This window comes from Pleuronectes platessa, chromosome 11 (genome assembly GCF_947347685.1).
Source record: "Pleuronectes platessa chromosome 11, fPlePla1.1, whole genome shotgun sequence".
Lineage (NCBI taxonomy): Eukaryota > Metazoa > Chordata > Actinopteri > Pleuronectiformes > Pleuronectidae > Pleuronectes > Pleuronectes platessa.
In genome coordinates this window covers 18,802,226-18,828,411 of record NC_070636.1, presented here as the reverse complement: position 1 = coordinate 18,828,411, position 26,186 = coordinate 18,802,226, and the positions used below count along the sequence as shown (strand labels likewise).

Sequence of the window (26,186 nt, the reverse complement as noted above, 5' to 3'; positions counted from 1 at the left end):
GACCAGAGAGTGTGTGCCAATTACAGGGGTATCACACTTCTCAGCCTCCCTGGTAAAGTCTACTCCAAGGTGCTGGAAAGGAGGGTTCGGCTGGTCGTCGAACCTCAGATTGAAGAGGAACAATGCGGTTTTCGCCCCGGACGTGGAACTACGGACCAGCTCTTCACTCTCGCAAGGATCCTGGAGGGGGCCTGGGATTATGCCCATCCGGTCTACATGTGTTTTGTGGATCTGGAGAAGGCGTATGACCGGTTCCCCCGGGAGAAACTGTGGGAGGTGCTGCGGGAGTATGGGGTAAGGGGGTCTATCCTCAGGGCCATCCAATCCCTGTACTCCCAAAGCGAGAGCTGTGTTCGCGTCCTCGGCAGCCAGTCAGTTTCGTTCTCAGTGGGAGCTGGTCTCCGCCAGGGCTGCGCCTTGTCACCAATCCTGTTTGTGATATACATGGACAGGATATCGAGGCGTAGTCGTGGTGGGGAGGGGTTGCAGTTCGGTGGTCTGAGGATCTCGTCACTGCTTTTTGCAGATGACGTGGTCCTCATTGGATCATCGGCCTGTGACCTTCAGCACTCACTGGATCGGCTGGCGGCCGAGTGTGAAGCGGCTGGGATGAGGATCAGCGTCGCTAAATCTGAGGCCATGACTCTTAGCAGGAAACCGATGGATTGCTTACTCCGGGTAGGAAATGAGTCCTTAGCCCAAGTGAAGGAGTTCAAGTACCTCGGGGTCTTGTTCGCGAGTGAGGGTACTATGGAGCGTGAGATTGGCCGGAGAATCGGAGCAGCGGGGGCGGTATTACGTTCGCTTTACCGCACCGTTGTAACGAAAAGAGAGCTGAGCCGTAAGGCAAAGCTCTCGATCTACCGGTCGATCTTCGTTCCTATCCTCACCTATGGTCATGAGGGCTGGGTGATGACCGAAAGGACGAGATCGCGGGTACAAGCGGCCGAGATGAGTTTTCTCAGAAGGGTGGCTGGCGTCTCCCTTAGGGATAGGGTGAGAAGCTCAGCCATCCGTGAGGAACTCGGATTAGAGCCGCTGCTCCTTTACTTAGAAAGGAGTCACCTGAGGTGGTTCGGGCATCTGGTAAGGATGCCCACTGGGTGCCTTCCTTGGGAGGTGTTTCAGGCACGTCCAGTGGGGAGGAGACCTCTGGGAAGACCCAGGACTAGGTGGAGAGATTATATCTCAACACTGGCCTGGGAACGCCTCGGGATCCCCCCGTCAGAGTTGGTCAATGTGGCCCGGGAAAGGGAAGTCTGGGGCCCCCTGCTTGAGCTGCTCCCCCCGCGACCCGACCCCGGATAAGCGGACGAAAATGAGATGAGAGATGAGATGAGATGAGTCCTACTCAGTTACCTGCGTCTGGCTGCGAGTTACCGTGTAGTTCCATTTCCAAAGTAAACATGAAGAGGTCACGGCGAAGTGTTGCTTGGGACCATTTTGAGTTAAAAAATGACTTGGTTCACTGCCAACACTGCGAAGCTATCCCAGAGGCTGGGGGAGACGAGGAGCCTGCGTTGTCTGACACGGACGAGGGGAGCGCAAACACCGGAGCCGCGGCCAGGCTAGCCAAGTTAGCACGGAGCTACCTGTGTATCACGGGGACGTCAGTCCCCTCAGAGCGGGTTTTTCTGCGGCTGGACTGACGGTCACCAGGCTGCGTTAGCGTCTGACCCCAGAGCAGTTTAACATGCTCATCTCTCTCAACACAAACCCGTAGGCTGGTGCTGAAGTTGTATGTGAGTTACTGGTTATTTTTATGAAGCTTTCTTGACTCAGTACCTTGTTTGATAGTTTTGAGTTACATTTGGCAAAACCTGTCTGACCTAAGTATTATATATTTGTAGTTGTTGTTTAACATTATGTTTTTTTATATTATTATTATTTTATTTTGGAGAAAAAAAAAACGAGGGTCAGTTCTGTTTAGTAGCACCGGCTTCTAGCTGTCGGCTCCGCTGCTTAAGATTACGGCGGCGCATATTTTGTTCATCTTGTAATAAAGATCTCAATGAGGAAACACGCTTTTTTTTCCCACTGCATTTTAATGTAGCTTATAAATAGTTAATTTTTGAACTTGAAAATATTAATGATTAATCAAAAATTCGTCATTAACTCTCCCGACGATCGACGAAGACAATTTAATCGAACGCCCATCCCTAGTAGGGAGGACCCTGGGTGTGGGCCCAAGAAAATGTTATGAGAGAAGAAATTCCTCTTTTCTGGAAATGTCCTGGTTATACTGAAAAATGGATTGTCCCTAGTTTCAAATAGAGGTCTGAATAATGAGACGTGTCAGCTCTGCTCATCTGTTGCGATTCTGTAATAGCATGCAGTAAGCCACACTGTACTAATCAATCACAAAACTAATGAGGTCATTATATATTACAGCACACTATGACTGCACTATATTGCCTGGAATAGGTATGACAGGACATGTAGGCTGGTGGATCTACTGCAGCCTATAAATAGAAAGCCTGTAGAAACCAGAAAGTATTTCATCCCTGATCTTGTAAATATCAATTTGTGGTAAGTGATGCCTACACCCTGAAAAACCCAGGGAGCTAAATCCAAATATTTGAACTTATGACATAACCCTTCCTCTGTTAAACTTTAGTAGCGCCCCTCTGCTGGCTCAACTTGTCTCTGAGAACTGTGGCACTGGTAATATAGTAAGACAAACAGACCAAGAGGTTTATTTTTATTATTATTTATTGAAAACCATGAACAGTGTTCAGCAATTGTTGCCATTGATGCATTCAGTCAAGTCAGAATATACAAACGTATAACACGAAACCACAAAACAAAAAGGACACAAGACTATTAAACATACATAGCAGCACATCACTAACATCTCCAAGGAGTGTGAATACTGTGTGGGCATATGCTGCTGTGCTTGATGCACATCTTCCTCATTCTCCTGTTTGGTTGCACTTGTCTTGTCAGGTCAGGGCAGGAAGCTTCAGCAGGAAAATGGGCCACGACATGAAATAATGTGGCAGGGTCACTAGCATAAGCCGCTGTAGCTAGCTTGTTTAGCAGGCTAACAGTCGCAATCCATAAGTAGAATATTAGAATATTATTACATGCAACTTTATTTCTGCCATTTATCACTACCCTAACGCCAACCTACATATATACCTCCTACTTTGCTGCTTATTTATTATTCAGATTGTAGTTACAGAACCAAAAGCATTTCAATACTTACTGATGCAAAAATGGCTGCATTCCATGTTGGTGTATCAAGGTGTTGTTTATGCTTGCTGTAAGGTCAAGGAACATATTGACAACAACATGATGCATCTCAAGGGTTTATGTAGGGTATATATATTTCGTTGGGAAGTAGAAAACTGCTTGCAAATAAATAAACAAAGCAATGTGTTTATTATTAAACAGACGCATGGTTGGAAAGGAGCCATATTCAAGTATTGTTAGTTGTCATATGCCTCCATTTTTATTGAGGTCAGAATGGCCATCATGTCAAAGCCTGCTTATTTGAAAGTCCAACTTTATCACAGATGACCTTTGACCTTGCAATCTGCTACTGTAGGCAAGAGATCCAGATGATAAGTTAGTATAGAGTAAATGTGACAAGGTCAGAAGGATTGGTTTTGTTAGGATACAGGTGACACTTGCTTTATTTGTTTCACGCCCTCACCTCGATCAGTGCACTTCCACCCACTGACCCATCCCTTGCAGCTACCACCCTGGTGCTGCCTTGACAGACAGGCTGTTGGAAAGGTCGTGCCTCGAGCTGAAGGAGTCAGGCATTCTCCTTCATTCCATGTTGTGACACATGACTAGTGGCACCACCGCCTTGCCACATGATGAGGTTGTTAGCAACAAGAGAAAATGTGAGCTGCTTGACCTTTTATTTAAATTATGTTTTTTTTATTAACTGAATTAAGTTGTATTATAACTTTGACATTGCTTTCAGCTCGTATGCTCTCTATTTTTTTCCTCTCTCCCATTTCAATTTGTCTTACAGCACTGCTTTACTAAGCTAGTAGTCCTCATCAGAGGTAAGAATACATCAGAAAATCCTCAGCGCCCTCACATCCTATTGATGATGACACACATTTGGCCTATTAAGTCTTGGTCCAATCATATGATAACGAGGTGTGGGAGCATATGTGGTGGTGACTAATGTCACAGAATGCCTCTGACGCTAGTGAATTGACAATTGTTTGCATATGATAAACAACATATTCCACACTGTAACTTAGTCATCCTTGCCTCATGACATGCAATTATGGAACATATTTACTCAGTATGTCTCATCTTGAAAATGATGATGCTTCTGGTCTTTTACTTTGAATTGATTATGTTTATTAATCTTCTACTGTTAAATTTTCAGTAAAAAAAAAATTATATTTGCTTTCTCTGAGTCTCATGCGTATAAGCTGAAAATGTACAGCATTCCTTACCCTTTATTTCAGGCGTTTTTTTATGCACATTCACTTTCATATCTGCCTGTTGAAAAAGCCCACCACATGTTATGGATGTTCCTTACATCCCCATGAGTATACATAAATAGATAAAGCGCTCATCTCCTATATTAGGAACTGATGCAATGTACCGTGCCTTTCAAAGACATTTAACATATACGTTTCTGTCACCTCCTTTTGAAGTGAGGAAGTAAATGGCAAAATATGACCTACGGAGGTGAAGGACAACACCTCAGCATTCTCTGTTAGGAAAGGGCGTTAAAGAGAGGAGCCAAGGGAGGTGTGGTTAGAGAGCAAGGAGGTCAGATCCAGTGACCCTAATATGACTCCGTGTTACCAAAGGTCATGGCCGCCTCCTGTCTCCTTAGGCGAACATGCGATCCACAATCATACAAACCCCCACCCCGTCATAACCACCCACACTGAATCTCCAAACGAAGATTTCCCACCCACCTGCTTGTACCCCCAGCTGAGCATCAGAGGTTTCCAGCATTAGAGTCTCAAGAGAAACCCCACCACCACCACCACCTCTTCCCCCTTCCTCCGTCCCCCCACACTTCTCCACGCCTCCATGGAATTACTTCCATCTGGCCTATTTTCCGCCCTCGCTCTGTATCAAGTTATATGTTGTTTTTCTGTAACACATCCAAATGTCCTTCTTCCTAATCCTTTGTTTTTTTTCTCACTTCAACCTCGATGTTTTTCAGCTTTCATTCATCTCTCAATTCCTTGTCCTTCTGCATGCCTAATTCTGCCTCCTGTAGGCCTTTTATTAACACATAGGTGGCCTCAGGGTGAAATTGCGTCCCTATATGTTGCCTGTCTGTACTCATTTGTTAGCCTTGGCCTTTGCTTTACCCTTGGCTTACCAATGACTTCAAATTCCCACTGTGAAGAGGAATGTGCCCATGTCCACCTTCTCCTTCTTCCTCTATTTCTGCAAAGTAACATACAAAAGCACATATGAAGGTATCGTAACTAAGCATCAGAATTTGAAAAGAAAATGTGTTTGTCCTCCTAAATTGATGTAGTACAAATCAAGCATCCATTCACTATTGTAGCTACACATATGTCTGCAATACTATAAGATCTATGCCACATACTATGCCTTCTAGGGGGAACGATGACAGTATATTAACACGAGCAGTAAAGATGAAGAGGGACTACTCTTGTCAGCATGAGGCAATACTTATCTACATTTTCAATCTTGTTGAAATATGCATTGTGTCGAATATAGAAGCCCTGCAATAAATTAATTTGCTAACTACTCCAGAAACAATCTGATTTGACGATTTGTTTAATAAATAATTAATTTGTCCCCAAAAGTTGTAAGGGGCAACAGTGGTCCAAATAACCGGAATAGTGTCATAAACACTGCACTGGGGGTAAACTGCACCACCATCAGTGAAGCAATATTAATCCAATTACAATTATCACCCCCAGCAAATGCTACAATAACCAGTGCGTTAAGTCTGGCCTTTCAGCTTTTGCACTCAGTTTGCATCGGTTGATGAGATGAGAGAAAAACAAGATTCTTTATTTACAGTGCAATGAAACATTTCTTTTTGAGATTTAGGAATGTTGCACATACTGTCACCAGTCCAAGCATCCAATGGCATTTGACTTGTAGATCACTGGGTACTGTGTCATCAGTATAAACATACTACATGCATTCATTCATTTCTTAAACACGCAGACATGCAGTTATCCATACCCAAACATGCTTGAGTCACCCTTGTGGCTTCAAGCCGTAGAATCACACACTCAAGATTCACACAGAGAGGACAGTGAAAGCCAGATCATTGCAGTGACATGCTATCGATGACACACTATCACTCACACTTGGCCACATTCACACATATGACTCGCGTGTTGGCTCTAAACAGGATCAAGCGTCTCAGAGGCCCATCTATTGGTCATCTGCCAGTTATTGTCACAAAGAACGTAAAGATTCTGGCTCTTGGCCAAGCTCCTAAGAAAGAAGAATATACGAGGAGAGACGTCAGGGCCGTGTTGAGTCACCTCCAAACATAGAGTGTAATTGGTAATATGACCTCTGCATAACATTTTGGATCTTCCCACTTGTGACTGATGTGATTTATATTGACTGTGCTCTGGCCCAGCTGGTCATATTTCATCCATGGCAATAGGTGTCTCTTTCACTTTCATTTCCAAGCATAGCATCCTAAGCGAGTGAGTGTTTTGGGTGGAGACACCGGTGGTTAATCCTTCGGCAACCCAGTGCACTTGTGACTTGTTATTCAGTTGTTACAGCTTCTATTATTGATAGAGTGATATAGTAATTTCTGAAAAGTCACCACCAGAACTGAAAAAATCCTGCCCAGATAACTGAAAGTGCCCCAAGTAGTGGAACATAAAAGGTTTTTGTTGTTGTTTTAAATTTAGCATTATTCCCCTTCTACAATTATGTTTATCGACCTTTGTTTTTCAGATCTGTGAATTATTTTCACAATGTTAAATTGAACCGTAAATTCATGAATTTGGAAATATGGTAAATTACATGTTCCTTTTATTTGTATAGAATTTTCTCCAATTGGCCATTTAAATCCTCCCTATTTACATGAACTGAAAGAGAATAACTCAAAATTTGAACCTCCACCAAGGTGGTTATGTTTTTCTCAGGTTTTTGTTATTAGTCAGGAGCATTCATCAAAAAGTACTTAACTTTTTTTACAAGAAACTTGGTGAAAGGTTGCGTAATGGCTCAGGGAAGAACACATAACTATTTGGTGTTGACCTGTGTCAAAGTCAATCGCAGCTTGGCCTCACGTGGGCTTCATTATCGGTGACCTCTGACCCACTACATTTGCCTCGTATTTGTGTATGGGACCATGTCCTGATATATATTTGGATATTGATGGCATATTTAGTGGACTGATATCTATATCTAATGTGTACAATTTATTTCAGCTTAATTGAATTAAAGGGGATTAATGGGCTTTGGTGGAGGTATGCACTCTTCTGAGAGCTGTTCTAGTTCTGCTCATATAGAAATCAATTGACAGTGGCATCCCTATCAACACCCCTTAGTCCAGAGACTTAATCAGCTGAGCTCATATTATTTTTATAACTTATTTTTCACTACACACAGTATCTCTGCTGTAACTAACCCATCAACTCAGGGCAATTTGATAGATTATAATTTGTCTCCACACCCATCATTCTTAAAGCTCTCTGTGCTCAACAGAGAGGCGCAGGGATAAGCGTGTTCATATTCAGTTTGCAAACACGCCCCGTGCACAAAGCCTTTGGACTGTGGCAACAGGTCTGTGTTTATATGTGTTTGGATCTCGTTCTACCAACGTGGTTCCAGGTGGAGCGTGAGTGCTGCATAATCCCTCTCCAATTGTCCTCTTGACAGAATCAACTCCTGGCACAGGGCACAAGTATGTGGTGACATAAAGTTTCCTGGTTAATCATCCACCATGCTTGTCTTACGTCAGCCCGAGTTACAGCACGAGCTGAAAGGTTGATTTAGAGAAGATTTCGACAGAGAGTGGGGCGGACATGAGTGAGGGCAGCTATTTCAAATAAGGACGTTAGGTCCTCTTGGACATGCGTGCAAACTGGGTTGTGCTGACCTGGTCTTGCTTGCATGGTCTGTATTTTGAGGTGGAGGGAGCAGGATCATCATGGCCCCTGGAGCCCACCACGACTCCACTCACCCCCTCCCCCAAGCAGCAGCCCCACCACTTCATTAGGAGCAATATACTCAACTCTCTTTCTCAATCTGAACATTTCACTTCATGCAATGAGACATTTTGGCAGCTGCCACCTTGACCCCATGCTTCTCGTCCTTAGGGTGAGATGGCGTGAGTCTCTGTCAAAGTCTCAATGGAAAGGCTGACACATCCAGATAACTTTTTATGTCAGACATATTCTATATTCTGGAGAATGACTCAAAGTATAATTTAATTCACTGTAGTAGTCAGTGCTTTTGTTTCCGATGAGTTCAAGGCTCTTGACAATGAACGCACTTGGGCACTAGTGCATACAAATATTTGGGCTCTGATATGTTGATTGTCAAACATTTGTTAAGATTACACCGAAGTATATCTGTTTTGCTGAGTAAATTAAATAAAACTACTCCTGAAGTGTACATTGTGCATATTATTTTGCCAGCACTTGCTCTGCCAACGCTCTTCCAGTGTTTTCAATCATTCAATTTGGATACATTTTTTTAATATTGACCTTCTATGCACACTTGAATAATAACAAAGGATATACATGCTGAATTACCCAGATTTCTCTTACTAACCTTGAAACACCATATGAACCTTAACATGATTAAAGTATTTCACCAGAAAGTAAAATATTCTTCCTCTGAAACCTGAATTACTGCACCTTTATTTACATGGGTGAATTAAGCTATTCTTTATAGATAAGTTGGGACAATTAATTCATCATTATTCAATCTAGTTGTCGTGAATATATAGTCGACCCTCAGCCAGCAGACAAGTGAGCCTCACGAGTTGAAGGTCTCCATCTTTGTGAATCAACGGCCTTCATTTGCTCAGTCAGGTTAGTGTATTGGATCGTGTAGGCTGCCCATATTCAGTTTGGTATCTAGTCCTTAATTGTGCAGAGAAATAAACGTATAGTTATCTAACCTCAATCAAAGACAGAAAATATGTGCATGAACTCAATAATACCCAGGTTTTGACAAAGAGCTAAACAGAGTGTACATACGCGACGTGCACTGCTTGTAACAGGGAAGGCATCTTACAGCCCAGATGACATGCAGCAATGTTCAGGGTGGATTCAACTCTTTTAAGCGTTTGCTGGTTTAAGACCTTAAACACACACATTTTAGTGTATATGTGTATTATAACTAAGTTAAAGTGAAACTGCCATTGTTACACATTACCCAGAGTTGAGACAATTTTTTAGACACATTACATTTGTTACCTCCAAATGGCGGACATTGGCATGTCTACCTCTGCTATTCTAAGCTGCTGCTGCTAGTTTGATGTCACATGTTCACTTAACTGCAAAAGTTATCCTATCTGGCCAGTGGCCCTGAAATTTGTTGATGCTGCATTAAAAACTCTAACCTCTTTTTCTAATGGTAATTTTACTGAAGGATCTCTCCAAGTAAATAGACCCTTTCAAGACTGAATCCTCTTGCACTTGGGCACTAGTGTTGCTCAAGTTATTCTTCCCGGATTTCTGAGATATTTTCTAGTTTTCAACATTTTCTTTTGGAAGCCACAATGCTTCCCAATCAGTTGTTTTTCAGGGGCTGTGTCCGGCATGTGAACAGGGGCACTCAACGCTGCTCGCCTCAAAGCTGGACATGTCCTTGCGCAACAACCCTGCTGTCAGTCAAGCCGCCCCATTACGTTGGGCATGACATTTAAAGTTGGGCGAAGAAGGCGGACAAAGTGCCCTTACCTCCTCCGTACTAGCCCTGCAGTCGAGCCCCTGTATAGCGTTTGCAGACGAGTGTGTTTGTGTGTGTTGTGACTTTGGCCAGACTTGGTCTGGCATAAGGACAGCTGTCACATCTCCAACCTGTCACATGCAACACAGAGGAGATGCCAGAGGCCGGGGCATCAGGAGACACTAGAACGGACACAAGGGATAGAGTCTTTGCTTTTGTGTGTATGTGAGTGAACACGCACACATACGTCTGAAAGAGAAAGGAGGATGGAAGACGTGGGGTGGCGGCCACGTGAAAGGGATTGACTCTGAGGCACTCACTAACCTTGATGGCCGAACACACGCAGGCAGGCACACTCTTCTTGAATCCAGTCCTTAAGCAGTTGAGTCACTTTCTCTCTGGGCATGTAGTAAATACTGCCTCAACGTCCAACTACCACCCCTGCAGGACGCCCTCCTTTACTTAGAGTGGTCTGACCGAGGCCATTTCCGTGCTCATTACTTACCAATGAAGAAGTCTCTTCATTAAGCTCCTAACTATAGCCTGTGGAGCAGAGGCTTTTTTTTAAATGTTAATTCTCTACTAACTGTTTACATAAGCAAGCGGCAGTTGCCCTCAAGTGTATTTGGTTAAAGGGGATGAAGGATGTGTGTATGTGTGCACAGAAACAAATAATGGCCATTTGGGGCATTTAGTTTGGGAAAAAGCTCCTCTGTTTCAATTTAAGTAATGGTTTCAAGTCAGTCAGGTTAAAAGGTCAACTTTTGTTCTCTTTAGGATACATTTTCACAAGCTTCCTTCCACACAGTTGCATTATCCCTTACAGCATCTGGGCAGTGCTGGGGTTACAATGGTCCTAATAAACCAAGTTTATCTATCTGCTTAATAAATCCAGTTATATATCATAGCCGTTGAACACAAGAAATAAAGCAAACCTTCCCAAGATCAGTGGAAAATTCAAATCTTCAAAAGTGACTCATAAAAATGTGACAAATGCAATCTCTCGGGCAACATGTCAATAATAGATTTAGTCTAACTACATTTTAATCTTAAACCATGTTTTTCCCCTTGATGACATGTTTGAGATCCTGTTGCCCGAAAAAATGTATAGTTCAAACAGATCGACTTGAACATTGTTACACTCTGACACTGTTTATTGTTGTTTAATGTAAAACAAGGGCAGCAACAGTCACTTTGTCTCATGGTCTCCTCAGATCAAACCTTAACAGGTCCATCACAGTTAATAGGTTGGGGACGCAGGCGAACAGCATTGCAGCCACTGGAGTAAAGATTCCACACTCTGTGTTTATCTCTCTGACTGTTGTCTAATAAGCAACAGTATTAAAGCTCACTATAAAAAAAACTTTTTACCCTGTTTATCCAAAGACTGAATTTTAAGTTTGTGCTTTTGAAAACCCCAAATAACTATTTTCATCTGCAAATCTTCAGCTTCCTTGCACAGCACTTTTAATTTACAATGGCAACAGCTAAAAGTTAAAGGTTCTGCCTTTAGTTATTGTGAGCTTGTTTGTTTCACTGATGCAACGTGACTTGTGACAGCTCTTTGCTGTCTCTCAGGACAAGATGAGTCTGAATCATTCGGCAAAAAAGGCTGTCCCTGCAACAGCACCCTTGGTCTGACCGAATTGCGGCATGGCCTTTTGCAGCCCATACTGAGCCGACCCATCTTCCTCTCCTGGCCCTCTCACCTTCCTGTTGGTTTTCATTCATTTGTTTACCCTGCCCCAGTCCAAAGGAAGCATCCATTAAATCACCTTTAAAGACAGAAACGGAACCTGACAGCTACAAACTGGAGCAAAGCAATCTTTTCACCAAAAAAGAAAAGCCATCTCCTGCCCCACATCGCCATGCCTGTTCATGTCCGTCCCATATCGTCAGCGGCAGAAGCTGCAGGCGCTGCTGTGAGACACAGAGCAATTCTTGTTTACAAATGCACACTATATTGATGTGAGCTGATTCCATCATGCAACACTTTTGAATGCCACACAGCCTGCTGTTTTTCACCGCCTCCCATCGACTCCTTATGTATTCACCGCCTAATGTATTTGTAGTGACAAGGCAAACTGCGTGACAGTCAGCAGAGCAGCAGCCATCGTTGAGACTACCGATGTTAGATTATTAATGTATTTATGACTAAAGAACTTCTTAACAATGATCCTCATATGTGCTTTCTATGTTAAATACTAAAGACAGAACTGCTGCCCTTACCCCTGAATTTTATCATCAAAGCACTTTTTTTTTTTCTTTGATTTATTATTAGTTGTTCATCTTTAATTAAACACTGTGTTCATAATCATTAGATTACATGCATAGAAGATTAATTCCGCTTGACTTGAAGAAGACATGTTCAGTGAAGGAATTTTATTTCCCGCCCACTCAGCCCTGGTTTTTTTTTTTTATCCAATGGTCACTTTGGTTCTGTGATTAACAGACCAAAATGTGTGTAATCAGTTAATAGGCCTGATCACATGTTTGAGGCTGCCATGCTGCAAACTGGTTTCACTCTGCCTCTGTCCATCATGTATGGTGGTTAGATTTCCTCTCACCACGGTGGGCTGCGATTATAACAAATGGATGAGTTCAAACCATCTGTAAGACATTTGATTAACGCCGCCGAGCTTCTGTCGGCATGAGAGAGCCTGGAATGGTTGCTGATGTGGAATCACACTAATGACAGTGTCTCAGAAGTGGCCATGCTCTAGGAAAAATATCACAGAATGAGAAATTAGAACCTTGGAGAGGCAGACAGGCTTGGTAGCGAGCAGCTCCGGGTGGCCTCTGCATCCATCTCACACATGATTTGATTGGTGCTCGCAGTCATCAGCTCAGCCTCATGGTGCAGCTGTTGAAGCTAATGTGGCGTGAAACAAAACAGATGTTTCTTCTGGTGTCTTTCCTCTTCTCCTCTTCATCTCTTTCAATATTTTGGGACTCGCACACTTGTTGTGAACACATAGAAGTGCATCTTACCCAGAGTTCATTTTCCACCAAATCTGAATCCAGCAATGCATCGACAACCATTGCGGCTCTCTTCCAGTTTAGCCTCTTACAATTTCTAAATGACTTCAGTTATAATTCAGGGAAATGACTTACCTACTGGTGCATTCAGACCTAACTCGAAGCACGATGAGATTACGTACAAAGTAAATGCAAAGATGCAAAATTTGAATTATTCCCTTCACCCTCTCGAATTAAAATATTTGAATTTGGCAAAAGATAAGTGTGATGATATAATACATAAGCCAGTCATTTATGAGAATGCAAATCACAGAAGACAGATTCTGGCACCCAGATGGTCTTCTGGACAACATAGTTATGGTAGTTATTGCAGCCAGTTGTACTCCTCTCCTCTTTTCCAGAAGAGAACTGGTTAATATTAGCAGGTTGTGGTTACTCGCGCAAGTAACCATATCTTATCCATAAATCTCAATGGTTTTTTGTTCATATGTTTGTGTGTTTTATGCTGAATTTAATCCTCAGCATGTCTACTGTCTTTCTCAGGACACAGCTCTGGACCCTGGAGAGGACGTGGCTCTTCTCTCAGTGAGTTTTGAGGATGCTGAGGCCACTCAAGTTTTTCCTAAACTCTACCTTTCCCCCAGCATTGAACAGTGAGTACATCACACCGACCAGTCTCTCAGTGTGTTTTCCATTTATCAGTTAATTCGGTAAAATGTATGTTTTGTTGAGGACAAGGAGTTATTTATGTAGTCCCCTCCCCATACCTCAACATCAGTCAACTAATATTAACATATTAACAGGATAATACTTACATATTTTGCTCCGTGATGAATAGAAAGCTGATCCTATAGTAACCAGTTTGATCTAAACAAACTTTATTTCATACCGGTGTCAAAAAAACGTCATGGTCATCACAGCATCTCCTTGATGTGTCACCAGAGAAAGTCAACTATCCTTTGTACAAATCTTGTATTTACATTTGGGGGTTATATCATTACATGCAAATTATAAAAACAGAAGAAAAAGTTGTTGCAGTTCATCACTAATAAAGCCTGAATACCCTGAGACTCACTGGGAGGAGCAGGGAAGGTCAGCCAAAGGTAATGTAGGCCCGCTCGGCACTCCTTCTGATTTCGAGGGCGCAAGATGTAGTTGACGGATTAGCGTGAGTGTGCTGTGAATCTGGCGACATGTTATGTCATTGTGAATAATCCCACATCCCAATGTCTGGACTTATCAGTCAGTTCCTCAAAAACAATAAGGGAAGAACAAAACAAAAAGGGGGATGGATGACACACGGCGTCTGAGCCAGGGATGACTGGATGTCTGCAGACATCTGGGGTTTTAACAGTAGAGAGAGTGTGTGTGTGTGTGTGTGTGTGTGTGTGTGTGTGCGCGCATACAGGCCTGGTTGGAATGTTTTCTGTGAGTCTGTGGGCACTGTTTGAGTGGGTACTTCACCAGTGTGTGTATTCTCTTTGATCAAATCCATTTTTTGTCTGGCTAGATTTAGAGTTTGTGTGTATGTGTTGGTATGCATTTGTCAGTTTGCATTTGGGGGTGTGTGTTTTTCTGTGCTTGTGTTTGGTTGCATGCATGCTTGTGGGTTTTTGTAACACAAATGTATGTCTGTTTCAGGGGTTTGTGTGCACGCACTTGTATTTGAATAGGCTTTGCTCTCGACACAGTCTTTTGTAGGAGTGGATGTAGATAAGTGTGTGCGTGAATGCATGCGTGCGTGCGTGCGTGCGTGCGTGCGTGCGTGCGTGTGTGTGTGTGTATGTGTATGTGTGTGCATGAGAGAGAGAGAGAGACAGGTATGGGCCCACTCTGACCTCAGGGCCCCACAGTCTGGGCTTTCGTGCTCGGAATAATCTCAGGCTGATGTTTATTTACAAGCACACGCACCGTCGCACCAGGTTAAGAGACCTCTGCTCCCCCCAACAACCACCACCACCACTCTTTCTCTCTCTCTCTCTCTCTCTCTCTCTCTCATCCCCCTGTCTAACATGTTCTTTTTTCATGTTCATCTTCCATGCTCCTCCTTGTCTCCTTTATTTTGTTTAGCTCTCCCAATTTTTTTTATTTTGACCATTATCAGATTCTTCCTTGTATCTTCTATTGTCTGTCATTTGCAGTCCATGTATGCACATCTTCCCATCTTATACGTCTACGCAATTGTCTCTCCCTCTCCTACACAGTTGCTAAAGTAGATACATGCATGCACTACTCTACTGCGATAGGTTGTAATGAACCACAACAGGACCATATTCCCATGCAGTAACCATGACAAGATACCCTAAGCATGTGCCCCACAGAACAAAGGTCACCTACTTACTGCTTTTCCTGCAATATCCTAGTTTCTTCTGGGCTGTGCATGTGTAAGAAATATAAAAGCAATAACATGAGAGACACAGTTCTGCTATGACCTTGTTGTACTACAACCTCCAGGATGTTTCGTTATATTTTTTTACTACTAAGCAACTAACGCAAATATACAAGATTTCAGCTTTAGTTTAATAATTATATTTGCACATGCGAATGCCATACTTTTGTGGTCATTTTTAATTGTCAGTCTGTTATGTGCTGTTCTGATGGACGCCACCATGTTTTTGACGGACACCACTCAGCAGGGAAACTGCGGAATGCTTCAGGGTGTGGATATGTGCGTTCATTGCATATCTGCCTCTTCCATGATGAAGCTGTGTGTATGTGAGGGAGACTGACCTTACAGAGGCTACAGGCCCAAATGAAGCTGTTGCAGTGGTGTTAGAGGCTCTCCTCCACTACCAGTTGCGTGACGAGAACAGACAGAAGGGTGCTGAAGGGGCTATAGTGAAGAGCAAGAAGTGGCGAAGCTATGGCGCATGGGATTGAGAGGGGTGGTTGCAGGTGGAGCGACGGGGGGTTCGATGAAGGAGGACAGGCCTTAAAACAAACCCCTCTCCTCTAAGCCCTCTAAGAATGATCTGAAAACGCAGAGGCTTTACCACGCTGTGCTGAGCCAAACTCTCATTTACCACCCTTGTTCTCCTGCTTAATGTTGCCTCTTTGTCTGGAGATATTTGCACATATGCATATCAAGGCTGTGTGTGAATGTATTCCGCTACATGCTTTTGTGCACCTTTTTGTTAGCTGTGTGGGAGTGTGTTAATTCATGACCCAGGGCGAGAATGTATGTCTTCTTCACCATTGTTTGAAGACAAACGATCGCATGTGTGTGTGAGTTTGTGCATCAGCGCATTTGTGCTGTATTCATTATGGTTGCCACCTAATTTAGCATGCACATGTGTGCGAGCCAGCCTTTCCGCTGTACGTGTGTTTATGCAGATCTGTTACCCTGTTATTTTTCCTCCATGTCCTTGCTGACCCTTGTTAGTCCTTTGGTCTTGTGTAGCTGCCCATTATCTCTGCGCTGGCTCCAGTGAAGAGGAAAACTCATTTGTTGCAGTGTGCCTGCACATCACTGTTTTTTTTCCAGCAAGCATCTGATATGGTGCGACATGCATGAGGTTCTGCATTAACCTGAGCAACCACAAATGTTCACAGTATCATATAATGTTACGATAAAATAGTGCAGAAACAGTGCAGAAATGTTTAAATCCGATTTAATGTGACGAAATGGTGGATACAGCCGCTGTGGACAACTATTCACTCAGATTTGGTTTGGCACCACTTGATCCCAGTGTTGGTACAGGGTTATTTTATCTATTCAGTGTCAAAATATTCAGGGTTTCTTTATGACGTTAAAAGCCTGTAAATTTTTTGTTCTTAATCAAACATCCTATGCTTTGATATTCTTCTGTCGCAATCTGTCCACATATCCATTCAACCCTCCATTGGTTCTTGATTTCCTACACTGCTCTCTTGTCCTGTCTTTTAATTAACTTTTTTTTTACAAACTATTATTGTTTAACCAACCTCCCTCCCTCCCTTCCCTTCGAGTCACAATCTTAAAGATTCCAGTCATGGTTTACCGGTGACACTAGTGGTTACCATGGTAACAGGAAGTGCGGTTTAATGCCACAGCAAACACCTGTGGAGCAGTTACGTTGTCAGATATGCAACAGATGAGCTGATATCGCTTTACAGTGCTACCACACAAACTCATGTTTTGCTTTTTTTAATGAAGTTATAAATTATACAGTTGACCATGTGTAGTCAGTGATCTGATTTCATGCAGCGCTCATATTTTTCCAAACTGCATTAGAGGGGTGGAGTAGCATTGATAAGAAGATGAAGTTGACTGTTATTTTTGTGACAGCTCCTGATTCTTCCCTTACTCCAGTGGGCAGAGAGATGCCCAAACTAATGCCCCTCTGTGTACATCAATCCATCGTATGATTCAAGCCACCTCATGGGTTGCATTTCACTAGAGTCATATAATCAAAACCCAATATTTGATATTTAAATTCGACCTCTGCCAAAATACAGAGGATTTACCCTCTGCGATGGGACTTAATACTTCCTGTGTAGAGTCAGACGGAGGACTGTGCTATTACTTTGTGGGCTGTTTAGACATCACAGTGTTTCCGCCGGAATTATTTCAATGTATAGCGTTAATGGGAGAGCATGCGCAAAAAGTAGCGTGTCGATTTTTTGAAGTGACAGGTACACAGTAAAGAGTAAGAGTGAAAGATCAGTTCTTGGTTCAGAGAAAGAACTGCATTGATGCCACAACTGCAGCTGAAACTATGAACTCTTATTGTCTGCGTGGGCAGTAAAAATATTATGGACCAGCGTGAGCATGCATAACAGTGCGAGAGAGCAGCAAATAGTCGGGCCGAAGCCTGGCTGCGAGAGCCCCAGCTCCCCAGCGCAGCCCCGCAGTGGGAGCAGTGGGAGCCTGAGCTGGCGCAGCAGCAGCATCCTTCCACACTGTTGAGTCAACGTTTAGAGGTGTCCCGGGGGTCCCTTGTTTATGCGGCCACTTAAATGTCTGACAGGTAGCAGCAGCGAGCCCGGATCCCCGGCTAGCGTTAGCTCGCGAGCTAACCGGGCCGGTGGAGCCATGTAGGCAATGTAGTGAGACTCCCTTCATGGGCATGGTGTGACTATGACGTTTATTTCGGTCGTAATCCCATTCGACGCACTCTAGCGTATCGTTTCTGACATAGAGGAACCACAACAAATCACAGGAGTTGTTTTTTCTGGAGTTTTTGGGACAGTAGACATGCCAGATACCCAAATTAACGTGTAGAAGCACTACAAAAGTGGAATTTTCATAATATGTCCCCTTTAAAAATGTTCGTCATGACAAGAAACAGCTGTAGGAAACTGCAGACATGATCTTTTTTCCGGCTCTGGACCCACTTGAGCTCAGTGTTGTTACAGGTTGTCATTTCAGCTACATCTTCTCTCTGTCAAGATGTTTCAGGGTTTTTCCTGTTTCTGTCGTTGATCAATCATTTTGTCATTTTATCATCTGTCCATTTATCCTCCATCCTCCCGTTTCTTCCTTCCTTATCCTTCACTGCTATCCTGTCTATCTATCCACTTTTTAACTCTTGTCTTCTCGATCCTATCTCCTCCAAACCCCTCCTCCCTTTCCCTCCCGTTTTTCAAATGTCTGCCGCCTGTCTCTTTTCTCTCCATCTTCCTCCGTTTTTCTATCAGTCTCTCCCCTCTGCTGATCCCTCTGGCTGATCCTCAAAGGGAACCAAGAGAGTGAGTGGGACTTGAAAGAGAGAGAAGCGTTGCGCTCTACCCAGCAAGGTCGTCCCTCGCTTGACTGAAATGCAGCGAGGGAAAAAAAACAACACACACACATATACAGCACAAGGGAGAGAAGAGCTTTTCTCTCTCTCCTTTCTCTTTCCTCCACCTCTCTTCTCTCCCATCACTCCTGAGCTGTTTGATATCTCACTTTTACTCTCCTTCAGCAGGGGCTCGGATCTAAAAGCTCTCTACGCAAACTCGTAAGCCCCCTGAGCTACAGTGTTTTACCTCTATTTCTATTCCCTCTTCCTCTCTCTTTCTTGCTTTCTATTACTTTTTCTTCCTCTGTCTTCAAACAGATCGTCACTGTAATGTTTTTATGCCTTACAGAGGAGGAAAAATGATGTTGAAATACCCTGACAGACACCCACATTTTTACCAATAATGTACAGTTTACGTAGAAGGTTGCATTCGCTTCTCTCTTTGATAGAACTGTTCCACGGAATTTGCTTCTTTTTCTGTACAAATTATTGATTATGAGAGGTCAAATGGGTGTTACTCTGCTTAGAGAGTTACCTGCTTAAGATTCAGTGTTCTTTTGTTATATAATGTTTTATGGGGCTGCAGAGAAGATAACAACTGTGAAAGACATGGTGTCACGTTGTGTAGCTCGTTCTGATTTTCCCTCTATCTTTCAAAATAGCTAAGACAATTAGATAATTGAAGAAAATGTGCTTTTCTTTGGGGGCATTTGGGGTTAGAATTGTTGGATAGCTTAATTTAACAGTGGATGTTGTGAGTTATAGCATCTTTGCAAGGAATCTAGTATCCCAGTGGGATGGCGTTGTTTTGAGAAAGGGCAAGATCAGGGTCACTTGGCTCAACTGGGAGTCAGTTGGGAATGTGCTCTTTCTGGTCTTTATACATTTCAATTAAAGATATGAACATCTGTGTATGATAACCATCACACACTGGAGTTTGATGATACTGTCACAGTGAGCCTGTTCAACAGCGAGGAAACGGCTCACTGTCCTGTTTTCGACGGGCGTTTTTTTTAATAGGTTCAGTCAATTGTTTTTAGTACTGAATGTAGAGTAAGGGCGCTCTCACACCTACCTTGTTTGTTTGTTAGTCTGAACTAAAATAACCGATGAGAAAGGTGACTCAGACCACGGTCCAGACAAACAGAGCAAAATGTATTAAGACCAAAAGAAGTAGTGTTGTTCCGTATAAAACAGAACCAGGATTTGGTTTGTTTGCAGTGTGAAAACTCTTTTGGAGAATTTGGACACATTGGGAGGTGTTTTTGTTAAACAACAGAAGAAGGAAAAGAAGCAGAAGTCTATCCATAAACTGAGTCAATCCAGCTTGCAGGATTGCTTGCATCGCATCCTACAATATCGTAATGATATAACAGTATTTTCTCCATTTAAACTTAAAGACTGCTATCCGCTGATTTGACAGCATGACAACATAAGACATACTGCCATGTTGGACCTTTGATTGTCTATTATGGAGCAATAGTATGTACCAGCAGCCATCTACGAACCAATCATTGTCAAGTATAGGTAGATGCAGTCCGAATAGGTGAAGATGACAGGACATGCGTATAACACACAAAAGTCGATAATCTGCTTCCTACATTGCAATTTGAAACCAAAATTGGATCAAATGTTTTCAATGTAACAAAGATGTGAACCTTGATCCGGACCATGATCCTGACTTCCACATCTGAAGATATCCCCAAGAATATTTCAATTGTTTTTCAACATTCTCCCTGCTCTTCAGACAGTAAAGTGTTTGATAGCCAGAGATAGAAATAAGAGTCTTCTTGGAGACAATAAACTGACATTTGAGAGTATTACAGACAAAGTGTACAAGAAAAGCCAGCAGCGTCTCTTTTGTCTCAGGAAGCTCTCTAAGTTTCAGTTTGACAAAAGCCTGAAGACAATGTTGTATTAATGTTTAACTGAGTCTGTGCTCACTTTCTCTTTTCTCTGCCAGTTTCAATGGCTCAAGGTTAAAAGCAGAAATGTACTCAATAAGGTCTTTCCTATCAGCAGCAGGAAATGGAAACTCAAGTGGATATACAACTTACAGTTATTTATGCATTCTTTATATCAAATGTTTTACCCTCCTCAGTTTATACGTTTTCAATAATTGGTTTTCAGTCTTTTTTTACCTATTTAATTTTGTGCTTTATTTATGTATTTTGTATTATGGTCTAAGTGTTGTATTTATGTGCCCTTTGTGCATCCCTGTGCTGCGTAACCAGTTGCACCATGGGGACTAATAGTCATTGCCTGATTTACCAGATTGGGCAAAGGTTTTCAGAAGATGCAGATCAAACATATCAGTCCCAGTGGAATAACATCAATCTTACACAAAGCATCAAACTATTTCTGCCAAGGCAACTTAGTCTAGAGGATCCTTTAGGCAATCCTGTTTTTACATCATTGTTTAACATTCTCAAAAAAAAGTGGTGTGCTCCAGAGGGCATGGAAATTTGTTTCAACAGAAACAAGCTGCGATTGAATATTACACTTCAAGCTAGTGTGGCAACCACTGTAAGATACTGTCACGTATGTAAGGAAATTAGGATTCGTTAGCAGTCTCATTTGTGTCAATATCATTCATTTAAATTAATTGTGTGTTGCTCTGTTTTGCGCTCCACGTCCTAAGGGAAGTCTCTGGCTCTTCAGCTGCTGAATGTTCATTTAACCAGTTCACAAATTTTGTCCGTCTTTTATTGCTGAGCTTTTAGTGGACAGTGGGGTTTAGGAGCTTTACTGCTAAAAACTGTTTGTTACGATGGTGAAAAACAAAACGGATGAGTGTAAAACATTAAAGCTGTGAAACACAAAAAGCTAACCAAAATACTGAGCAGACACTAAATGTCATGAGCGCATTAAGGAACACCAGTGTGGGTTCATCACTACGAGCACCCATTTCCACATAGTTGCTTATACACATATTTTTTTCAAATTTTCATTTGAACGAACCCAAACGTACGATTTAATACATCCTTCATGTTGCATTGCTCTTTTGGAGCATTTAGCCAGACGTGTTTCTTCAAGCACCTACTTTTAGCAGTAAAATACTCATTAGCATGTTTTATTTAGGTTTTATTTGTACCAGTGAAAGATTTGAGTAAGTGATGCGATTGTGTCCGTGCAGCTCGAAGCAGTTTCACAGAATTTCTTTGTTTCATTCGCAATCATCGTTAAGAACCACGTCTGCAGTTTTTTTTATTTCTATCCACATTGTCTGTTTTTATTCTCCTTCTCCAACTGTTTTATAAGCAGACCCATCACTCCTTTCATTTTCACTTTTGCTTCTCGTTTACCTGATTTTACTGTGCCCATGAGAGGAGTTGGATACATCTCTCCTTCCCCCAGAAAACCTGCTGCATTGCATAAAAGAATCGAGTGGGCACCGTCTCTGCCCCCAAACCAGATTTAGGAGCCCAGAAAAATCAACACAGAGAGACAGTTTTAGGCTGCAGTGCACTAATGTTTGTGTATCTGCATTTGCCTTTAGGTGCCTGTGTGTGTGTGTGTGTGTGTGTGTGTGTGTGTGTGTGTGTGTGTGTGTGTGTGTGTGTGTGTGTGTGTGTGTGTGTGTGTGTGTGTGTGTGTGTGTGTGTGTGTGTGTGTGTGTGTGTGTGTGTGTGTGTGTGTGTGTGTGTGTGCACACACATTTAAGCACACATGCTTGCCTGCCCCCTGATGTGTGTGAGTATCTGTGTGTGCATATGCCTGTGTGGGTGTAGAGTTTGTGTGTGTCCCTTCTCCAGGGTCTGTAGAGGTGTTGTATAGTCTTTGAAAATCTTTGCATTTCGATAAGATATTTTTCAAGGTTTTGTGAACATCTTGTCACAGTCGGAAATTGTCAGTCTGATAGCATAAATTCACACCTAACCCAGCGAACCCACTCAGCAGTGGAAAACATCAGCACAGACACGTCTCTCACTCTCAGCATCTCAAAGCACTCTGCTACTTCTTCCTCCTTGTCACCTTGAACACTTCTGCATTATGTGGCTGCATGAAGTGAGTTTGGTGATGCGGCTTTGTTATTGGTAACACACCCTACTCAATATGTTGGCCCTTCAAATGCAATTTTTTTTTTTTTTTTTATATCTCCACTGAATCTGTCAATAAGAAGGCTGTCGTAAAGAGACATGACTTAAATATGTCATTGGAAATTCAGATAACATTTAAAAGATTACATAAAATCAAGTTACCATGCAAGATAGAAATCATACAAACATATTTTATAAATTGTCATGTTAGTTGTCAATATATGTGTACTGTCTGGAAAAAAAAGAAAAGATAATTATTATGTGGTGGTCAGTATTAATCTTGTGGCACTGAGAAGTTAAATATTTTATCGGTCCTTCATACTGTTCCAGACCATATTTGAGGTGTAATGGAAAAGTGATTTGTTTTCTTGTTTCACCATATATTGAACAAATCTTAATTGCTTCCTGCAATGTGTTAATTTATAAAGTTTGACTGAATGCAAACAGAGAGAAGCTTGTATTTGTTACGCTTTTAATCAATTCTGTTCCATTTAACATGTGTAACTAGCAATACAGCTTTGAGATTCCTCACTTGCAGTCAGGACTGAGTCTGAACGCATCCTGTGTAATCACAGATAGAGGACTAAGATCGGCTCTGCTAAGGTGCCTTCATTATGCAGGCTGTGTTAGGCTCCTAAAATCTTATTGGTTTCACAAAAGGAAGGATTCTGTTTTGGAAAGAAGCCTTATTCTGTTGTGTGCTTCAATTTAACCTAGATTTTTTTTTAATATTTAACAAATGTCAAGATCCCAGACTCAACCAAGCACTTGGCATTACTATAAAAAAAATGTCACCATGCTCTGGTTGCTATGGGTAGATGTTAGCATTGATAACAGGCATGGACTCTAGAAGGAAAACATATGAACTATGTTGTCAAGTCAACTGAAAATCTTGTTGACACATTCATGTTCTGCAACTTATCAGATACATTCATTTAAATATTTTCTATTATTGTAGATGAAATATATTTATTCATATTTTATATTTCTCACAAAATCTATAAGCTGTTATAAATTATTAGTATATAAATGCAATTCATTTGAGAAATGGTTGCTTCTGTCGCACAAACTGTGTTAATTTGTGATGTCAGTGTTATTTCAGTTTTCTGGACAAGGACAGTTCCAGGGACTGCAAGCTCCTCAGATTCACCTTTTCCATCAATCAATCAAACTTAATTTGTATAGGAACTTTTAAACAGGCTTTATGTAGTTCAAGGTGCTTCACACGTAACTGATGAGCCATGAGTAAGACAAAAACAATTAAATAAGTACAATTTAAAACCTATAATAATAAAAAGGTAAAATAAATAGAATAAAAGGGTCATAACAGGGGATAAAAAATATTCAATATAGTTTTATTACAAGAAAGGTCAAATGGAATATCATTTACAACATAGATGCAATAAAATATTGTCTGTAAACCCTACGCAATCAAAAACTAGGCCAAAGAGGTTTGGAGCTTGCATTCAAAGATCTCTCAGGTCGTCGGGCAAACTGTTGCAGTGACTTGAAGCATAACAACTAAAAGTTGCCTTAAAGTAAGTAAGAAAAAAGAAAAAAAACAATGTATGGACTTTCCTCTGTATGTCCCCTCATTTTCTGTCCTGGTCAGCACTCAAGCTTAAGAGTTCAGAATCTGCTACAGCTGCTTTATGAAATTTTTAGGCAGGAAATTGAGATTATACAACAACATGCAGGGGTGTACATGGAGCTCACGTGGCCATGAGCACCCACCCCACCAATAAATTCCGTCAGCAACCGATGATGTTTGATGGGTGAAATAGAATCATTTTTTTCCTGTTTCTCCAGTATTCTAGTGAGAGTGTTCAATGACTGTGGCTAAAGGTTCTGATTAATCTGGATTTCTCCAAGTGGATGATGAATAAAGAAGCAAAGAAACACTCTGCTTCGTTATGCAAACGTGGTCACCTCATAACAGAAAGGTTACTGACTCCTGTTGACATAAGTCAAGAGAGCCTTTACAGTTTAACAGTCGAGGAATAGGATGTTATTTAGTCTTCAGAGTCAACAAACAGAGTCATATGTGGACCTCTAAGGACCCTCCAGGCTTTAGGAAATGAAGGAGGCAATCAAAATGGAAATGTTCCTGCTTTGAAACTACATTTGAATCTCCAAACAGTTCTACTTGGCCTTATCTTTCACTTGGGTTATGAATCATGTCTGCCCTCTTTACAATTCTGCCTTTATCTGTTCTCACGCTGTGTCACTGCACTGTCATATACACACACATACACACACACACACCAAACCACAAACAAACAAACTGAGCTTCGTCACCATACCACCTGAGTCACGCAGGATAATCTCAGTGCTTGATGAAGTCACAGGCAGCCCTGTCACTGTACAGTGTGTGTTCGTTCACATGTACGCATGTATACAGTATAGTGTAAATATGTCATACAGTAGGTTACATTGCTCAGAGGGGTTGATGACTGAAGTGTGTGTGTGGGCAGTGTTTAGAGTAGTGTCACCAGTGGAGACATAAGCGGGGAACTCTTCAGGGTGCCACTTTGAAAGTAAAACACCATTATGTCTCCATTCTGAGCCCTCCCACAGAAAGCTCAATTTAAAGCAGTATAATACTCATACTGGAGTCGCATAACACTGTACAATAAATTCTCAGAAACACTTCAGGCATTATTTCCAAATGGCAAATCACCCATTACTCAACAAACTGTGCAAAAATTCAAGTTTATACTGTGTTTTTATCTAAAAGTGGACCCTATTCAAAAAGTGCACTCATAGAGCGTGCTTTTATCATATCTATGGTGGACCTTTTTCTTAAGATGAGCACCCACTGTTTCTTTAAAGAGGGACACTGCTGGTTTTACACATTTACAAAGGTCAGTGTTGTAGTTGTGGGTAGTACCACTGAGCCTTTTATAAACAGCTTTATAATGCCTTCTCTAGCCCAGAAGCAGCTGTGACGAGTCCAAGAAAATATTTAATCAGGATAATAACAGTTTGGACTTGACTACAAATTTATAACACAAAAAGGCCCCGCTACACACCGGGGGTATGGAGTTTGAAAGGCGAAAACATTAACTGGGCAGAGAGGCTCTAACAAAAGATGATATTGGTTGCATCATGAAGACCTTATGATGAAGTGTTTCCGGAGCCTGACCCACTTAAACTTTAAAATACTGTCTATGTGCCCCAGAGCATTTTAAGGGAGCCCCAGGTAAGAGGGACCTGATGGGGCCAAACCACATTATTCCAATTATTGTATTATTATCTAATTTAATTTAGTTAAATTAGCTGCCTTTAGTTTTCATCTTGTCTAAAATAAAATTAAGTGTAGCTTATTGCATAACACTGTTTTCAGTCATGGGTTTAAATCCACTGACTGTGGTGTGTCGATCATGACCTGAAGGGAAAAGTTTGACCTTAAGGCTAGGCCAGTTGGTAACCGCTGTCATATAATTTTAACATATTGAAAGACCCTTTGCTTGCTGGACATGAGCTCAGTGCCTTATCAGTCCTCCTTCAAATGAGTACTCCAGAGGCCAAAATGCTGAAAAACAAAGTGCACCACATTTGTTCAATTGACACAAATGACTGACAAACACTCCACCGTCTATTTTGTGCCTCT

The 26,186-nt window shown here is 41.9% G+C and overlaps 1 protein-coding gene across 3 annotated transcripts in view; it reads left to right on the top strand.

Annotated features, from left to right (window-relative positions):
* babam2 (BRISC and BRCA1 A complex member 2) overlaps nt 1-26,186 on the top strand; it is an 83,683-nt gene that overhangs the window by 44,377 nt on the left and 13,120 nt on the right. For all 3 annotated transcript variants that reach the window (XM_053433836.1, XM_053433837.1, XM_053433838.1), the window contains exon 7: nt 13,375-13,484. In XM_053433836.1, the coding sequence (XP_053289811.1) occupies nt 13,375-13,484 (110 nt within the window). The remainder of the gene's footprint in view (nt 1-13,374; nt 13,485-26,186) is intronic.